Here is a 16,551-nt window from a genome sequence, read left to right as displayed (position 1 = left end):
CACATCCAGCTTAGTGGTGGGGACCGTGCCTACTCACTTCTAAGTCCCCCTGCATGGCTGGCAAAGGCACAGGGCTGAGCAACATTCTGTGACCATCAGATGCCCCTAAGTCTTCAGCCTTCTGGAGTTACCACTCCACTAAAAACAAAGTAATACATGTGTGCTCCAGCCCATGAGGCTGTGGGAAGCCTTCTCCAATGTTCTTGAGGGTTCTTGAGGAAGGGAGACTAGCTTTTGTTTCCTGGGGGTGGCCAGTCACCTGAGGCCTCCTGGCTCAGAGCTCCTTCTCCCAGCAAACCCTGGTCCATTTTGCCCCCCAGTATGGACCCAGTCCTCTGAAATACTCCCAGAGCAGCATTTCACATTGGCTATCTGACATGGTGACATGCTCATTATAGTCTCTCACTTGCCAAGCTGGAGGGCAGACAGTCATGCTCTCTCTGGACTAGCCAGGCAGGTGGGTCTCTGCTGACCTTTCACCCCTCCTCCCAGTCAGTCAGTCATCCAACAGATACTTCCTGAGGACTTACTCACGCAGAGAAAGGACTGGAACCTCTCACACCTGGCTGAGGTTCTATCTAAATTGAGGCCCTTTGTGGACCTACCTTCCAGCAGAGGAAGAGAGACGCTGATGTTAACAGCTCCTTCCCCTTGTTAAGTGGCTGGCTGGCCCTTGTCACTAGACTCCCAGTCTCTCTGCAGGACCAGGAGAGGACACACATGTGAACAGGGCGATGGGAAAGAGAGCAAAGATCCCCTTGGAAGGATAGAACCAGACAGAAATGACCACAGTGCTACTCAGGGAAGCCATGTCCCTCCCTTTCTCCCTTCCTTTGGGGGCATCCATGAGTTTCTGTGAAAACTGTCTGTTGCCAAGACCATCTCAGGGAAAACGTGCATGCTTCTGAGACAATCTGAAACCATCGTCCATCTATCCATCCCCATCCATGCCACACTGGTTCATAGGGCACCTGCTGTGCTCAGACAAGGCTGGATCTGGAGGCTACAGCAGTGAACAGGACAGAGCACCCACTGGACCAACCCCTTCTTCTCTTGCCTCTTGCCCTGCTTTCCTTCTATGAATGTTCCTATAACTCAGCACTTGCTGAGTCCAAGCTACAAAGACATATTCCTGTTGATATTTTCTAGCTTAAGCTACATCTACTGTTTCTAAAATGTGACCTCAAATGGAGCCCAACACAGACACTCTGAAGATAAGGTCCTCCACCAAGTCCAATTTATGGGCTAGGATCAGGGTTGGGTTCTCTGCCTCAAAGATACTATTTGCACTAGGCAGAGGAACAGCATCAGTGGGTGCAGACTTGAGACCAGGAGAAGGAGAGGACAAGATCCTATTTGGTCTGGGACCTCACTAAACTGCTGCCATGGTCCCTGGACCCCTTAGGGGCACCCCCTCACTGTCTTAAGCCTTATTTCCAGGGCAGCCCCTGGAGTCGGGATTCCCAGGCTGAGTCACCAGGGTCACCAGGGGCTGTGCTCATAGCACACGCTCCACTCTTGCAGCATTTGGAGTTTCCCTGGCCCTCTCCCAGGCCAACCTCCCTGATCCTGAGCCTGGACCAGAGGAAATCAATGCTGGATTGGACAAGGAATGCTTAAGGGTCTGTCTGCCCCTCCACTGGCTAACTGGCTGCCTCCAGAGTGGCCACCACTGCTAGCTGCCCCACCCTCAGCTCCTCTGGACTGAAGGGAGCTCTACTTATTCGATGTTTCTTTCCAACAGCCATGTTCTCCAGGCTGTAAGTAAGGAGATCCCTACGTAGGAGCTCAAAAGCAAGAATTTGGGAAATATGGGCTTGCAGGCAGCACTGCCCACCTTGACAGCAGCTATTACTTTGGTCTGAAGAGGTCAGGGAGGGTAGGGTGCTGGACTCTGCCTCATCATCCCAAACTCCCAGCCTCCCTGGCTCAGATCCAGGCCCAACCCACAATCATCCCTGGCCTGAGCTGCAAGCCCTGGGGAGGGAAGGAAGTGGCCGACCCCACAGCCAGCATTCCTCTGTGATGACGCCAGTCTGCTCACTGCCCAACCACCCCATCTGGAGGGCAGTTCTCAGGGAGCCACAGGGGACTCCTTCCCAAAGAGGCTAAGGCCTCTCTTACAGAGGGGGGCCTCCTTCGGCTGGGGGCATCAGCATGACCTGACTGGGCTAGGGGCCAAGAAGAGATGGGCCCAGAGGTCCCCTGGGAGCAGGTCAGAAGGCCACAAGGCCCACCCTAAATACCTCTAACTCACTCCATTTCTTCATTCATTCAATAAGCACTCACTGAGACCCTCCTTGTGTTAGCCCCATTCGAGGCCCGAAGGACCCAGCAGAATGGACTAGGCAGACAGGCCTGCACCTCAAGGGGCTCCAAGACAGGTAGGAGGAATCCTCCAACAAATAAAATACACAAAAAGGATAAGTTCAGCAATGGTAAGAGCTATGAAGACGATAAATCAGGATGTGACCGCGACAGCGAGTGGTACAATTGGGGACCTCAGCCATTGGAGGGGGGCTTCCACATTCCTCAGACACTTCTTGCCTGTCCACAGTGCCCTCCTCCCATTCAAATATAGCTCCCTTATCCACACCCCACCACGCCCCCTTCTGAAGGAACGCCACCCAGGAGGGGGCTGGGGGCAGGTGCATTCAGGTGGGGCTTTTCCGAGGCCGGTTTTCCCCCGCTCCCGCTGGAACTTCCAGAGGGCCACGGACCCGCGACACTGGACGCCCGCCCGTCCCCCTCCTCCTCCCCCATCCGCAGCCTGCGAACCTATGCGCTCCCGGCTTGGTTCCCGGAAACTCCTTGATTTCCCTGTCGCCTCGGCGTTTGCAAGAAAGCGAAACCCAGGCCCCGCCCCACCGCCGGCTGGGGGCTGGGGGACTGGGAGCTGGGGCCTGCGTGAGGGGCCGGATCCGAACTGGGCGGCCGGAGCAGCCCTTCCCCCACCGGCAGGGCCGAGGCGGAGGTGGGGAGCCCTCTGAGTGCCTGGGCTCGGCTCGGCGCCCACCCCCCGCGGGCATCGTCCCCAGCGGCCCAGCACCACCCGCGCCTCCCACAGGAAAGCGCAAGTCTAACCCGATCGCTCTGGCTGCATCGGATGGCGGAGTGCCCAGCGAGGGAGGGGACGCAGTGCGGCCTCCCCTGCAGCAACTTAGAGGTGGGCGCCATTTCTGTGCGCCTACTGTGTGTCCGCCAAACCAGGGAAGGGGCGGAGGGGCATTTACAAAGAGCTCTGCACCCCGAGTGTGGCTAGCTTCATCTTGGGAGGGCGGGCACAGAGAAGTTTAGCAACTTGCCCGAGGTCACAAAGTCTGTAGCTGTAGGGCTGGCTGCAAACCTGTGGCCCGCAGCCAGAGGCTGGGCAGAGAAGGAGGAGGAAGTGCCCCGGCAGGCTGCCGGCAGGTGAGCCGCCTGGCACGGGCGGGGCAGCCAGCTGGGGAGGGGGAGGGGCGGTCCCAGGCAGCCACCCGGGCCACAGGACTGGAGGCTTTGCTTTCTCCCTCCCTCCCTCCCTCCCTTTCCAGGAAGCCGGCCAGTCCGGAGCCGGCTGCTCACCCCAATTCACCCCCAGCCGGGGCCGAGCAGGAATGTGGAAGTTGGCCGGAAGGGCTTGGGCCCCTCTCCTCCAAACACACCCATCTCAAGCCCGGTCAGCGCGAGCGTGGGTCACCTGGCGGTGAAGGGCTCCAGATCGGGACTCGATTACCCAGGTTGAAGTAGGGGTGCTGCTGCCCCCATAAAGGCCAAGAAGCCTGCCAGGGACGCTGGCCGTGGTGCAAGACCCATTTGCGTGGGGGAGGAGGGTGCTGCTCCCATCCAGCCCCACTCCGGGTCACGGCCGCCGGGCCTGGCCACAGAGCCTCACTCCCGCCTCGGGGCCCCTTGGGGCGGATGGAGGGCTGAGGCCTCTTTCCTCCCAACGCAGTGTTTATAAGAAATGAAACTGCACAGGGCATCAGCGGCAGCCCACACTGACACCCCGCTCCCCCTCCGGGGTTCCGAACAGCCCAGAGCGCTGGAGCAATTCTCGGCCCACTCTTACATCGCAGGACCCCTAGTGCTTTCCCAGCCAGCTGCAGCCTCCCACTCTGCGTTTAGGATTCTTATAACAGCACAACGTTTATTCTGCTGTGTCATACACCATTTTTGCCAGAGCTGCGAGAGGGGAGGGGCTAGTCTCGTGCCCCAGCACATCCCCAGGGCCAAACCTGTAGTTGACCCAGAGCAGGAATGCCATTCATATTTGTTGAATGAATTAAGAAACGACTTTCTTTATCTATAATTAGGCTCCTTTCAGCCAGGGTGATGACGCCTAGATTCTATCTTCAAGCTTTTGTAGCTTTCAGATTATTTTATGCCTGACTTTGTGTTCTGCACTTGATAGTTCAGGACTGCCTGCCTTCCAGGTTGCTGTGAAAATAGAAGATGGCTGGGAGGGACTTTTAGCATGAAGAGAGCCCTCCCTCTGGACCTGGGAGGTGGAAAGCCTGCTGGGGTTCATCTGCTTTGGGGACTGTGGCCTCTTCTCTGGGTAGCAGGAGCCACAGGGGCCCAGGGCTGCCCTAGTCTCAAAACCCTAGTTAAAACCTTGCTGGGTGCTGTACTTCAGGACTAACTGGAACCCACCCAGGGGGTGAACACTGTGTTCTGAGAACCTGAGAGAGGGGGCTAGGGACATGATTTGGTGCACCGAGGAAGGTTTCCATAGAGGTGATCTTGCCCCCAGCAGCCTGATTGCAGAAGTCATCTCAAAGGAGGTCTTGCCAGCCAGTCAGCCTCTTCTGCCAGCCCAGAAAACCCCAGAGCCTAACACAGAGAAACTGCAATAAATTTACCCTCATTGAGTGATAGTATAGATGGGAGGTATCCTTTGAGTGAGACCCTGCTCCAGAGCTAACCCCCAGCTAACTCCAGCTGCAGTGTGAGGAACCCTCTCAGGTCTCTTGCAGAAAAATGCACTTTGGGACTTCCCTGGTGGTCCAGTGGTTAAGACTCTGCACTTCCACTGGCAGAAAAATGCACTTTGGGACTTCCCTGGTGGTCCAGTGGTTAAGACTCTGCACTTCCACTGCAAGGGGCACGGTTCGATCCCTGGTCAAGGAACTAAGATACTGTATGCTGTGTGGCCTGGCCAAAAAAAAAAAAAAAAAAAAAACAGCAGACTTTGTTCCCCAGAAGGTCACCACCCAGAAGGTGATAAGTGGAGAAAAGAAAACATGAAAGTTAAGGGCTAGGGGGTTTTGAGGAGGGGAAGGATTTCTGGTTGGCTGCTTTGGAGGTGCTTCATAGAAGACCAGGCATTTGCTCTGGGCCTTAAAACTGAGACTGAAATTGAAGTGTGGCAGGGGGAATGGGAGGGGGAGAACTAAGACTGAGAGAGCAAGGGGGAATGGCAGGTGAGGTGAGTGTTGCTAAGTATCCTAGGAAGTCAGGGATGAGGAGCAAATGGAAGAAGCAAAGACAGGAAAAACACAAAGTGTGTTCAGAGAATGGAAATACAGTGAAAGGTTCATGCTTTACTGTAAACACATGTCCTTTGACTAACATTTTACAGTTTAGAAAGGAGTTTGATAGTCTATCTAATTTCATCTTTGTAACAGTTAGGACAGATGTGCAGAGAGTACCTCTATTTTACAGAAGAGAAAACTGAGACCCAGAGAGGGACAGTAACCTGCCTAAGGTCACACAGCAAATGGCAAAGCACAAGAACACAGCTTTCAGACTCAAATCCCGTGTTCTCTTTCCACCGCATGAGACTCCTAGACTTTCTTTCCACCGCCCTGTAGTTACTGCCAAGGGTAGGGGAGTTGTGGGAAAGAAGGTTGGAATGGGACCCTTGGGACCAGAGTTAGCAGTGAATTAAATGTGGGGCTAAGGAGTCTGAGGGAACCACAAGGCTCCTGCGTGGACCTGAATGCTAGGGAGGTCATCAAAGTTAGGGAGATAATCCTAGTGCAGAGGTGCCTGGCGGGGCAGGCCTGACAGGGAGGGAGTCTCAAGGGGAGGCTGTGGCAACAATAGTCTGAACCTGAAATGTGAAAGCAGGACTTGATTCAGGCAAGGAAGACCAGAGGACCAGGTGAGGCAAAGAGGGGAGGAGGATGGCAAAGTCTTCTCCAGAGGGAGCTGGAATTAGGAAGAGAGAAAGCTTCTGGGGCAGTGTGGAAGGGGGAGGTCAAAAGTTCTGCTTGCTTGTGTGTGAATCTGTGGATAGGGTTGTAGGGGAGCACCCAGAAGGCAGCCAGAGCTTGGATTTGGAGGTCACCTGCCCAGAGGGGATGGCTGGAACTACAGAAGATGAGTATTTTGAGTCAGAGAGGGGAAAGGGCCAGCCCTGAATTACTAAGAGAAACCTGAAAAGGACAATATATATTCTGTCCAGCTTCCCAAGGAATGTGTGATACATCTTTGAATGGGATTCATCAAGAACAGTTACAATAAAAATTTGAGATACTTAAACAGGGGTTAGCTTTATTTCACTGATTTGGAGTATAGCACCCCCAATCATCATAAGCAGATTCTTATAGACTTCAAGATTACAAAAGAATCCCTAAAGTTAAAAGTAAAAAAAAAAAAAGGCAAAGAACACTTCAAAAATGTAAATGACAATTTCACTGGTAAATACTAACACTGGGGAATTTCTCCTTAGCAAAAAATTATGATGTGCGCAAAGATTTAGCTACACAGTGCTGTTTGTATTATGAAAAAATGGAAATAACCTAAATGTCCTACAATAGGGGATTAATTGGGTAAATTTTTATTTATCCTTATGATAGAATAATATGTACCCATTACAAATGATATTGCAGAAGTACATTTCATGACACAGAAAGATGCTCATTATAGATATATATAGATGATTATGAATTAAAATAAAGTTCTTGTTTTAAAGCACTTTTTATACTCTCCTGTTGCCTTCACAGGGTCAATTCCTCAGACCACATGAAATGCAAACTTCATTTCCCTAATCTCACTCTGAATTCTCCAGTGGCTATGTCAGGTTCTTAGGGGGTAGGACAAGTACCCATTTGCTGCACAGAGAACAGACTTCGCAACTCAGGAGCCACTTGTTTTCTGCTCTTCTTGCTCAGAAGGTCTTGGTTTCTGTAATGCATTCCCACTCCCTTCTGTCACTTAAAGCACCCCAACCCTTCTCCCCCCTTCCAGGGCCTCAGCACCTTCCATTTTGCTTAACACCCAGCTAGGCTCATTCCTCACAATTTTCCTGCCTTTCTGCCTCTCCTGGCTCCTGCACCCATCAGTATCTGGGAGACAGCTCTGACCCATTCCTGTTGGTTTCCTGGGAACCAAGCTTGGTCTTAGTCACAGCATCAGAATCTGGTGTACCATTATTGGATTGACCCATCCATTTCCTCTGTGGGAAGGAAGCTCTAGTGTGACTGACAGGTGGAATGCTGCATCAATGTGTCTGTTTATAGCCTGCAACATTGCAACTGGGTGCCACTATGGAGGGAGAGCTGGGGTGACAGGAGTGACACAACCAACCTGGCCTAGAAGAGTGATTTACCTCTGAATCAGCAGCTTGATGGGGCTGAAGGAAGAAGCCTGCTGTGCCAGAGTTCTAGATACAAAAATGAACACTCAGCCCAGTGTCTAGGAGTACAAGTAGGTCAAGGTCTAGTTGTAAGCCCAAGAGCTAAATAGCTTCCATTCCCAAGGGGCCTGGGACCTGGGCTCCCCAATCCTTTGGCTAGACCCAAGGCCTTGGTCAGACCTAAGCAATTCCCCCATGTTGCCCAGAATATCTCTGGGCCAAGCTCTGAGGGCCCAGAGATGACACTAATGCTGCCACCGAGGGGCTCCCATGCAAGGGCCACATGAGACTATGGACGTGGCCTAAGGCAGGAGTGCTAGGAGGAGCCAAGGTTAGCCCACACCCACCTCAACTCAGCAGTCCTGGCTTCTCTGAAACCCTTCTCCCTTTGTGGGGCAGTCCCAAGGGTGTAGAAGGAGAAGGAGAAGCAGAAGAGGTCTCTCCCTGGTCATTATTAGACTCTGGGCAGGGACCTCACAAACCACGCATCATCTGCTGCCCAAGTAGGGCATGATGCTTTACAGACATCATCTCTCTGTCACTGCAAACCAGCAAGGTAGGGCTATCGTTATTTTGTAGTTGAGGAAACTGAGGTCCCTAGTCCATTGGCAGGCTGCGCCAGCAGCGGCCAAGCTGGGATTTCCTCTCGTCCTGGCAGCCCCAAGCAGGGCAGGCTTTCCTTTACTTCTCCAGGGAAGGTGAATGACCTGGAGGTGGGTCATCCCTCAAAAAAGGGGCAGTTTGAGAGCCAAAACCCTCCCTTCTTGACACCCCATTAACGGGCTTGAGGAAGCAGGTAGGTTTTCCGGGGATTCAGTCCTGGCGTCCACTCTGAAGAAGGCGCAGGTGCCCGGGTGACCCCCTCACCGGGGCTGGGGAGATAGATGTCCCCATCCCCAGGAAAAGAGGGAAAGGAGATGGACAGACGAGCTAGCAGGCTGGGGGAGTGCGGAGTGAGGGGAGTAACTATGGGCCGGTGGAGTTTGACTTTCCAGGACAGCTTTCTCCTGGGCAAGCTGGTATGGGGGTGGAGTGGGAGCCGGCGGGGCGGGCCCGCGTTCGCCCCGGGGCGGCGGCGCCAGGCCGGAGGGGGTGGGGAGGGGCAGCCGCCCTGTACTTCCCCTTCGCCTCTAGCTCTACAACAGCCTGATTTCCCCGAAATGATGAGGCGGCGCTGGCCAATGGGCGCCCTCGCGGCTCTTTAGGAGGCGGGGCCCGGCCTGGGCTGGGGGAATCCCGCTAAGTGTTTAGATTTCTCGCCGGCGGCGCTACCCCGGCAGAGCGCGCCACTCCTTCGTCGAGGCAGGACGTGCGCCCGAGCCGGACGGAGCAGAGGCCAGCGGGAGCCGAGCCAAGCCGAGGCCAGCCGTGCCCAGCGGCTCCGCGACCCAGGCATCCTCTGCCTTCTCACGGCTCCCACCAAGAATCGCGCTCCCCGCGCCCGCTTAGCAGCCCTCGCTGAGCCGGGACCCTCGGGCGCCGCCGCTGAAAAGCGCTTGAAGCCGAGGTGAGCCCGCCTTCGCCGCAAGGGGCACCGGTGGCGTCGAACAAAAGCGTGCGGGGCACCAGGAAGTGGGGGACGAAAACCCCAGCCGGGAGAGTGGCGGGCTCGCGGCGTGGCCTGGGCCCCCGCGCGGACTCGGGAAGGCGCTGGAGGAGCGGCAAGCAGCTGCGCGGGGAGGGCGGGCCGCGGCGTGGACCGCCCACCCGGCCGAGGTTGCCCGACCCCGGCCGCTGCGGCCCCTCTGTGTGCGCGAAGCCGCTGGCGGCCTCTGGGTGGCCCTGTGTGTTGGTTGCGCGCATCCACGAGCCGTGCGGGGGACTCGAGTGTATGTCGGCGCGTGGGCGCCCTTTGCTCCCGGCGCCGGCTTTCGGCGGTCCCAGCTCGCGCCCAGGCCGCAGGTTTCAGGCTGTCTATGCAGGTGGCGGGGCCTGGGGCCTGCTGCCCTGGTTGGTTGGAGGACCTCCCGGGACCGCGGGAACAGGCGCCACAGGTGTTCCTTGGGCCACTTCGCCCGAGGAGGGGAACCAGGCCGGAAGGGTTGGCGTCTGGGCCTCTACACTGTGACTGTCAGGGAGGCGTAGAATAGATTTTGGGGGGGGAGTGTCCAGGATGTAGGGTGACTGCTTGTCCATTAGGGAAGGTGCACATCTAGTGGCAACAACTCAAGCAGGAAAATTTCTTGGCATCAAGCAAAAGAAGCCCCTTGCTTCCCAAAGGATTTGAATTTTGGGAGAAAAGTTCTGGTATTTAGATATCTCTGTTTTGTCTCTTTTCCTGCACATATATCTTGAAACTAACACATGCATGCCTGTCTCCTCCCAAGACTGTCTAGGAGGGGGTGAGGGAAGAAGCATTTTGCTCAAGATGGTGAAAAGATTTGGAGGGCGGTTTTATTCCAGAGAAAGCCCCCTTCCCCATGATTGTAGTACTTGGTATCTGGACGAGGGCAGGGGAGGGTAACTGAATGACCTTGGGTGGGGCAGGGTAGTGCCCAGGGGCTGCTCAACAGACTCCAAACTGGAGCCTTCTGTCTTCTCTTTACAGCCAACATGCCCATCACTCGGATGCGCATGAGACCCTGGCTAGAGATGCAGATTAATTCCAACCAAATCCCAGGGCTGATCTGGATTAATAAAGTGAGTGTTACTCTTTGGGTTTTTCTGCCACTATTTTAACCCATGTTCTTTAGGGGACCAAAGCTTCAGATGCAGCTCAAAAAGGGAAGTGATAGGGAGCAGGCAGATGTATTTCCTAGTGGATCCTGCAGGGAGTGTACAAGACCCAGCCAGGGCCCCACTGGCTGACTTCTGCCTGCCTCCCTGGGCATCCACCTGAAGGCACTGACAGTTTTCCAGCAGCAAGATTCTCCCAGCATCTGCAGGGCCAAAGTTCTGGTCTCTCCTGAGGGAGACCTCTACAAGCACACACAGCATTCTAGAGGGCTCCAGTCAGGCAGATAGGAGACAGAAAAGTGGGCACTGCTGGCAGGAAGGTGACTGGCTCAGCAGGCGACCCAAGAATTAACCTTGCACCAGTTGTCCAGACCCAAGAGGCCTCTTGCTGGTGCACAAAGGACAACATAGACCCTGCAGACTTAGCAGTAATAATAGTATTCATAATAACAATTAATGCTTACTGTACACTTACTATGAGCGAGCATGGCACCATGTTATGTTACTTACATTGTGTCATTTAATCCTCAACATAGCCCTGTGAGGTAGATTCTATTAATATCTCCATTTTCAGATAAGGAAACTGAGGCACTGAGAAGTAGATGATGAGATCACACAAAAAGCGATAAAGTCAAGATTGAACCTGAGCAGTCTGACTCAAAAATCCATACTGTTAACCACCAGTAATGATAACAGTGAGACCGTAGCTTTTATATTTGTTACTGTGTTTTTTTTCATTTCATGGAAGAGAAAACAGTGAGGGACAAAGAGGTATAGTGACAATGCCAGGGTCACACAGGTAGTCATCATCCAAGTCTGGCCCTGGGCTCCCACAGGTATATGGCCAGGACCCCCTGTGTAGGAGCCAGTGGTCCCAGTTGTCCTGAGCAGCCCCATCTAATGAACTGACTTCTCACTTCCATGTTGGTGCTGACAAGTCTGAGAGAAGCATCCCAGGGTACTCTGTATGGGTCCTAGCACATCTGTAATAGGCAGAAGGAGGTCTTTGCTGAGCTGATGATGCCTTAGCTCATCAGAACCCAGAGCCCCTTCTGAAAGATCTAGTGATGGAGTAGCCTGTTTAAGCCATTCTCAGGATGGTTCAACCCAAGCCAGATGTCAGGGTGAAAAGGGGAAGTCAGCCTTTTCCCAGATCTGGGGGGCTGGGCAGATTCAGGCCAAAAGCCTGTGGTCTTTGAGCTGACACGGTCTTACATGTGTGTGTGCTTGTGTGCTGTATAGGAGGAGATGATCTTCCAGATCCCATGGAAGCACGCTGCCAAGCATGGCTGGGACATCAACAAGGATGCCTGTCTGTTTCGGAGCTGGGCCATTCACACAGGTGTGTGCCCTGGACTCCAGCTTTAAGAGGGGTAGGGAGGAAATAAGAGTAGGCACTTCTCTTAACACAGAGGCTCTTCACTGGGGTCTCTGAGCTCCCTGAGATGTTGTACAGAAGTCAGGGGTGGGCAGGGAGCAGACCTGTGTTTTGGGGGAGAGGGTTCATCATTTCAACATGTTCACAAAGGAATTTATGAAGCCAAAATCTTAGAAAGTGTGGCTTCATGGAGTTTGTGGCTAGATTAAAGTTCTCCCTGGCAAAAGCAGTTGTGAGCACGGACACTGAAAGAGATCCAGGCCTTCCTTTTTCTTGATGTTGACCAGTAGTCCTGGGTCCAGGGCCCATCTGGTTGGCAGCCTCTTTTTATCCTTCAGGGATGGGGCTCTTGGCCCATCTCGGACCAGTCAGCCCACCTATCAGTAAATATTCTTTGTTGCCTAATCTGTGTCCATTCCCATGTTTGGAACTATCAAATAAGCCCCAGTCCCTGCCGTCTGGCTGCTGACAGCCAAAGGGAGACTGGGCATGATCTGTGACAAAGATAGCACTTTGGGGCTTGGGCTGTCTAGTGCTTCTGGCTAGGCCCTTTGCTGAGGCTTGCTGGATATATTTGAGCCAAGTCTGGGCATTTGAGAAGCCCAGGGCCTGCACAAGTGTCACCCAGGAATACCTGCTGGTTTGACCACTGTGGATCTCTGGCAGCATGAGAGCTCAGGGGTACTCTTGTCTTTCTCCTTCCAAGCCAGGGCACAGCTGAGGATCCCCACCTATAGTCCTGATGATCCTCTTCACTTTCCTGCCCACTAGGCCGATACAAAGCAGGGGAAAAGGAGCCGGATCCCAAGACATGGAAGGCCAACTTTCGCTGTGCCATGAACTCCCTGCCAGATATCGAGGAGGTGAAGGACCAGAGCAGGAACAAGGGCAGTTCAGCTGTGCGGGTGTACCGGATGCTCCCACCCCTCACCAAGAACCAGAGGAAAGGTATCCAAGGGCTCTGGGTCCTGGGAAAGCCCACAGGGAGAGAGGGGAGGAGGAAGGAAGTCAGCTGGGGCTGGCATGCCTGCCTGTACCAAGGTTGACAGTGTATCTGCCCCACAGAGAGAAAGTCCAAATCCAGCCGAGATGCTAAGAGCAAGGCCAAAAAAAAGGTGGGTATGATCCTAAGCAGCTAGCCTTTGGTCACCTGAGAGTCAAGGTGGGCAGTAGGAGTACCCCAGCAAGCCTGGGCCTAAGCTTCTTTTTCCTTCTACAGTCATGTGGGGAATCCAGCCCCGATACCTTCTCTGATGGACTCAGCAGCTCCACCCTGCCTGATGACCACAGCAGCTACACAACTCAGGGCTACATGGGGCAGGACTTGGACGTTGAACGGGCCCTTACTCCAGGTAAGGTGGGCCGGGTCTGGCAGGGGACCACATAGGTTGGTGGGATGGCTCTTTCTCTTGGGTCTAGGGGGCACCGTACTTGTAGATGGTGACCGGTTGGAGCAGGCTGCGAGTGGGGGGGATGCTGGGTGTCCTGGAAAACTAAGAAAGCACACAGCTCTGACCCTCAGTTTCTGTTGTCCTGAAGCACTGTCACCGTGTGCCGTCAGTAGCACCCTCCCCGACTGGCGCATTCCAGTGGAAATTGTGCCAGACAGCACCAGTGACCTGTACAACTTTCAGGTGTCGCCCATGCCCTCCACCTCTGAAGGTTCGTGTCTCCGGGGCCTGGCCTGCCTGCCTGACTGTTGGGATCCAAGGAGGGGTTTCCTGAGGGAGAAAAGTTGCTCAGAACTCTACCCGGCACTGAGCTGACTGGCGGGCTGGAGAGAAGAGGGAAGGGGGGGAAGAGGTGTGGCTTCAGGGTTCAAGAGGCTGAGTCACAAGGACAGTGTTCTGTTCTGGAATCTTCATGCAAGGCAGATATCCACTGGGAGGCCAGCATGTGTGTGCGCATGTGTGAAGGGGTAGGGGGACTTGGTGGGGCTGGCACTGCAGGCTGAGCCTGGCTGACTGACCTCAGCCAACCTCTCTGCTGTTCCCCATCCACAGCTGCAACAGATGAGGACGAGGAAGGGAAATTAACGGAGGACATCATGAAGGTAAAGCCCCTTCCTTCCTTCTTCAGTGCTCTTTTGAGGTGGCTACTTCTCAGTGAGGGGAGAGAACCAATGAGAGCTTCCAAGTTGGGAGGGTAGGCAGTTGCTGCTGTGACCTGTCTGCTTGCATGGTCCTACAGGTGTCACATCCATGTGGCTGGGGACCACTGACCTCTTTGGCTGGTGGGAAGGACACTGTGGAAGTGGGGGCAGGAGGGAGGCTGGGTTTCTGACATGCTGTCCTAGGGCCTCAGATAGCTCTGAGTCAGCCACCATCAGTGCCGGGTCCCTGGTCCGTGTCCTCCGCCCCAACATGCCCCAGTCCTGTTGGTTTGGGAAATGCACATCAGGTTTCAGTAATCAGCCTTTGGGATCTGTAATATGATGGCTTTTCTTTTTTTAAGCAAATTATTCTCCAGGGTTTTTTCTGCTTCCGTTTTTAAAATAAATGTAAAAAAGTTTTTGTAGTAGGTGTACCCAGGCTCTGTTCCATCAGCACAGAAAATGGAGACATGGGCATAGTTCCTTATCTCTACCTGAAATTTCTAGGCATCTTTTCTTGACTTAATATGTGAACCATTGCTTTAAGCCACCCTCCCAGTTGGTATGTCCTTACCCAGTTGAGAGGGAAGTCTTGGAGATTCTATGCCAGAAGGTAGATGTGGGAGTGTTGGCCCAGGGCAGACCCTCACCTCCCAGGCCCCTATCCTAACTGCACTCCACGTCTATATCCATTTGAGAATGTGAAAATGGCCAAGGATGTGATCCTGGCTGGGAAGCGTTGGCTCATTGAAGGCAGACCAGAGGGTGAGTCTGTACTGGAAGTGAGCCGATGGCTTCTTATTTATCTGTCCCCAGCTCTTGGAGCAGTCAGGGTGGCAGCAGACAAGCGTGGATGGGAAGGGGTACCTGCTCAATGAACCTGGGGCCCAGCCCACCTCTGTCTATGGAGACTTCAGCTGCAAGGAGGAGCCAGAAGTTGACAGCCCTGGGGGTAAGAAGACCCTGGATCCATATGGTTTCTCAAAGAAGGGAAAACCAAGTAGCGGGTGGGGAAGGCTTGGGGGCAGGGCCAGAGAGCAGCAGGGGTAAGGTATCCTTGTTAAATTCATCTGGGTACAGACAGCTTGCAAATTGGTTGCTCCTTCCAGGCCCTCAGGTTTGCCTAAGATTGAGGCTGCCATGGGGCGGACAGCAGAGGCTGCTGTGTCTGTGGCCTTCACGGATAGGGCTGGAGGGTGGGGGGAGAACACACCTGCCTCCCCACCCCCAATCCTCACACAACCTTCTTCACATCTTCTAGGGTATATTGGGCTGATATCTTCAGATCTGAAGAACATGGACACCAGCTGGCTGGACAGCCTGCTGCCCCCAGTCAGGCTGCCCTCCATCCAGGCCATTCCTTGTGCACCATAGGTGGGCCCCTGGCCCTCTTTTACTTCTCTAGGCAAGCAGGACCTGGCATCATGGTGGCTGTGGTGCAGAGAAGCAGGAATCCTGTGGCCCCTTGATACGACAAAGTGTAACCCCACTGCTGACCAGGGATGGGGCTTTCCTCCTTGGGACGGTGTCCTCTGGGGGTCCGGCAGGCCAGGGTCTGGGCTTATCTTGTGGGGTAAAGCTGGCCCTGCCTCCTGGGAAGATGGCGTTCTGAGACTGGTGTGTCAGGTGGAGGTGTCAGACAGGAGTCAGCCTCCAGCTTTTCCCTCTGAGCCCAGCTGCCTGGAGAGGGTCTTGCTGTCACTGAGCTGGCCCAAGGGAACGGACCAGTGACCTCAGAAAGCACAGCACCAACTCCAGGGCTGGCTCTGCACTAAGAGACAATTGCACTAAGTGAATCCTGTTCCCAAAGAACCACCTCCCTTCCTAGCTGAGCCCTGGGGACTGTTCCAAAGCCAGTGAAATGTGAAGGAAGAATGGGGTCCTGTGGGGACAGTGCCCCCTCTGCCTCAGAGGAGCTCTGCCCTGCTCCCTGCTTAGGCTGAGGGGCTTGTGAAAAAACCTGGCACTTTTTCTTGTGGACCTTGCCACATTTCTGATCAGAGGTGTACACTAACGTTTCCCCCAAGCTCTTGGCCTTTGCATTTATTTATACCGTGCTTTGCTCTGCACCCACCTGCCCCCTCAGGCAGGCCCCAGCAGTCCCCAGCAGGCCCAGGGAGGCAAGTGTGAGTGTGACTTTTAAAATTGAAACATCATCTGACCACTAAGTCATGTGTGACCACACATGTACATGTGTGTAAATATGTACATTTGTCTTTTTATAAAACGTTAATTGTTTATAAGTGGTGTGGCCTTTTACTTAAACATAAATTATAGATGATTTTACTTTCTGTAGACACATTCTGATGGACTCATTGTTGGCATCCTGTCTGAGCTTGCCTTTGGGGTGAGGGGTGATGTGCACCTATTGTGAAATCCTTTCAATTACATTCATGGAGAAGGTGGCAGGAGAAGGGACAGTCATGGCACAGGGATATGCTCATGTAAATATAGTCACTTGCCCATGGCTTTATAGCCAGAGCTATGAGTTGAACTTGGGCTCCTGGGGCCTGAGGAGTGTTAGGTTTTGAGTTCTGAGGAATGTGCCATAGACTCGAATATCCTGCTAAATTCAAATGCAAGTGTACTCAGGTGCTACTCCAAAAAGTTAACAGTTGGCACAGCATGGTCACTGGCAATCAGAACAGATACCAGCCCCCAAAAGGTTCCCGCGGCCTGCTGTGCCGCCAAGCAGTACTTGCTGTCCATTTGCTGCAGTGACAAGAATGTTCTCTCTCTGCACTGTCCACTGCAGTAGGCAGCGGCATACTTACATGTGCTAACCGAACACTCGAAATGCGGCCAGTGCAATGGAGGAACTGGATTTTTAATTTTTTTTAA

General features: G+C 53.8%; 1 protein-coding gene across 2 annotated transcripts; it reads left to right on the top strand.

Moving 5' to 3' along the window:
• The first annotated feature begins 8,816 nt into the window (after positions 1–8,816).
• Positions 8,817–15,953, top strand: IRF1 (interferon regulatory factor 1). 2 transcript variants are annotated; one of them, XM_007110708.2, is made up of 10 exons: positions 8,817–9,071; positions 10,113–10,204; positions 11,483–11,582; positions 12,390–12,566; positions 12,684–12,733; positions 12,838–12,970; positions 13,158–13,280; positions 13,622–13,671; positions 14,527–14,662; positions 14,972–15,953. In XM_007110708.2, the coding sequence occupies exons 2-10, from the start codon at positions 10,118–10,120 to the stop codon at positions 15,082–15,084; spliced, it is 969 nt and encodes a 322-aa protein (XP_007110770.1). In that variant the 5' UTR covers positions 8,817–9,071; positions 10,113–10,117; the 3' UTR covers positions 15,085–15,953. The 2 variants fall into 2 exon arrangements, with proteins under 2 accessions (XP_007110770.1, XP_007110771.1); XM_007110709.4 differs by lacking the exon at positions 10,113–10,204 and having other exon boundaries at positions 8,828–9,071.
• Positions 15,954–16,551: the final 598 nt, after the last annotated feature.

This window comes from Physeter macrocephalus, chromosome 8 (assembly GCF_002837175.3).
Source record: "Physeter macrocephalus isolate SW-GA chromosome 8, ASM283717v5, whole genome shotgun sequence".
Lineage (NCBI taxonomy): Eukaryota > Metazoa > Chordata > Mammalia > Artiodactyla > Physeteridae > Physeter > Physeter macrocephalus.
Note: the sequence above shows the minus strand (reverse complement) of the source record. Positions and strands in the feature narration are given on the sequence as shown.

Coding starts and splice junctions, on each gene's coding strand:
- IRF1 (XM_007110708.2), top strand. CDS start 10,118: ATGCCCATCACTCGGATGCGCATGAGACCCTGGCTAGAGATGCAGATT. Junction 11,583..12,389: donor GAGCTGGGCCATTCACACAG/GTGTGTGCCCTG, acceptor CCTGCCCACTAG/GCCGATACAAAGCAGGGGAA. Junction 12,734..12,837: donor AGAGCAAGGCCAAAAAAAAG/GTGGGTATGATC, acceptor TTCCTTCTACAG/TCATGTGGGGAATCCAGCCC.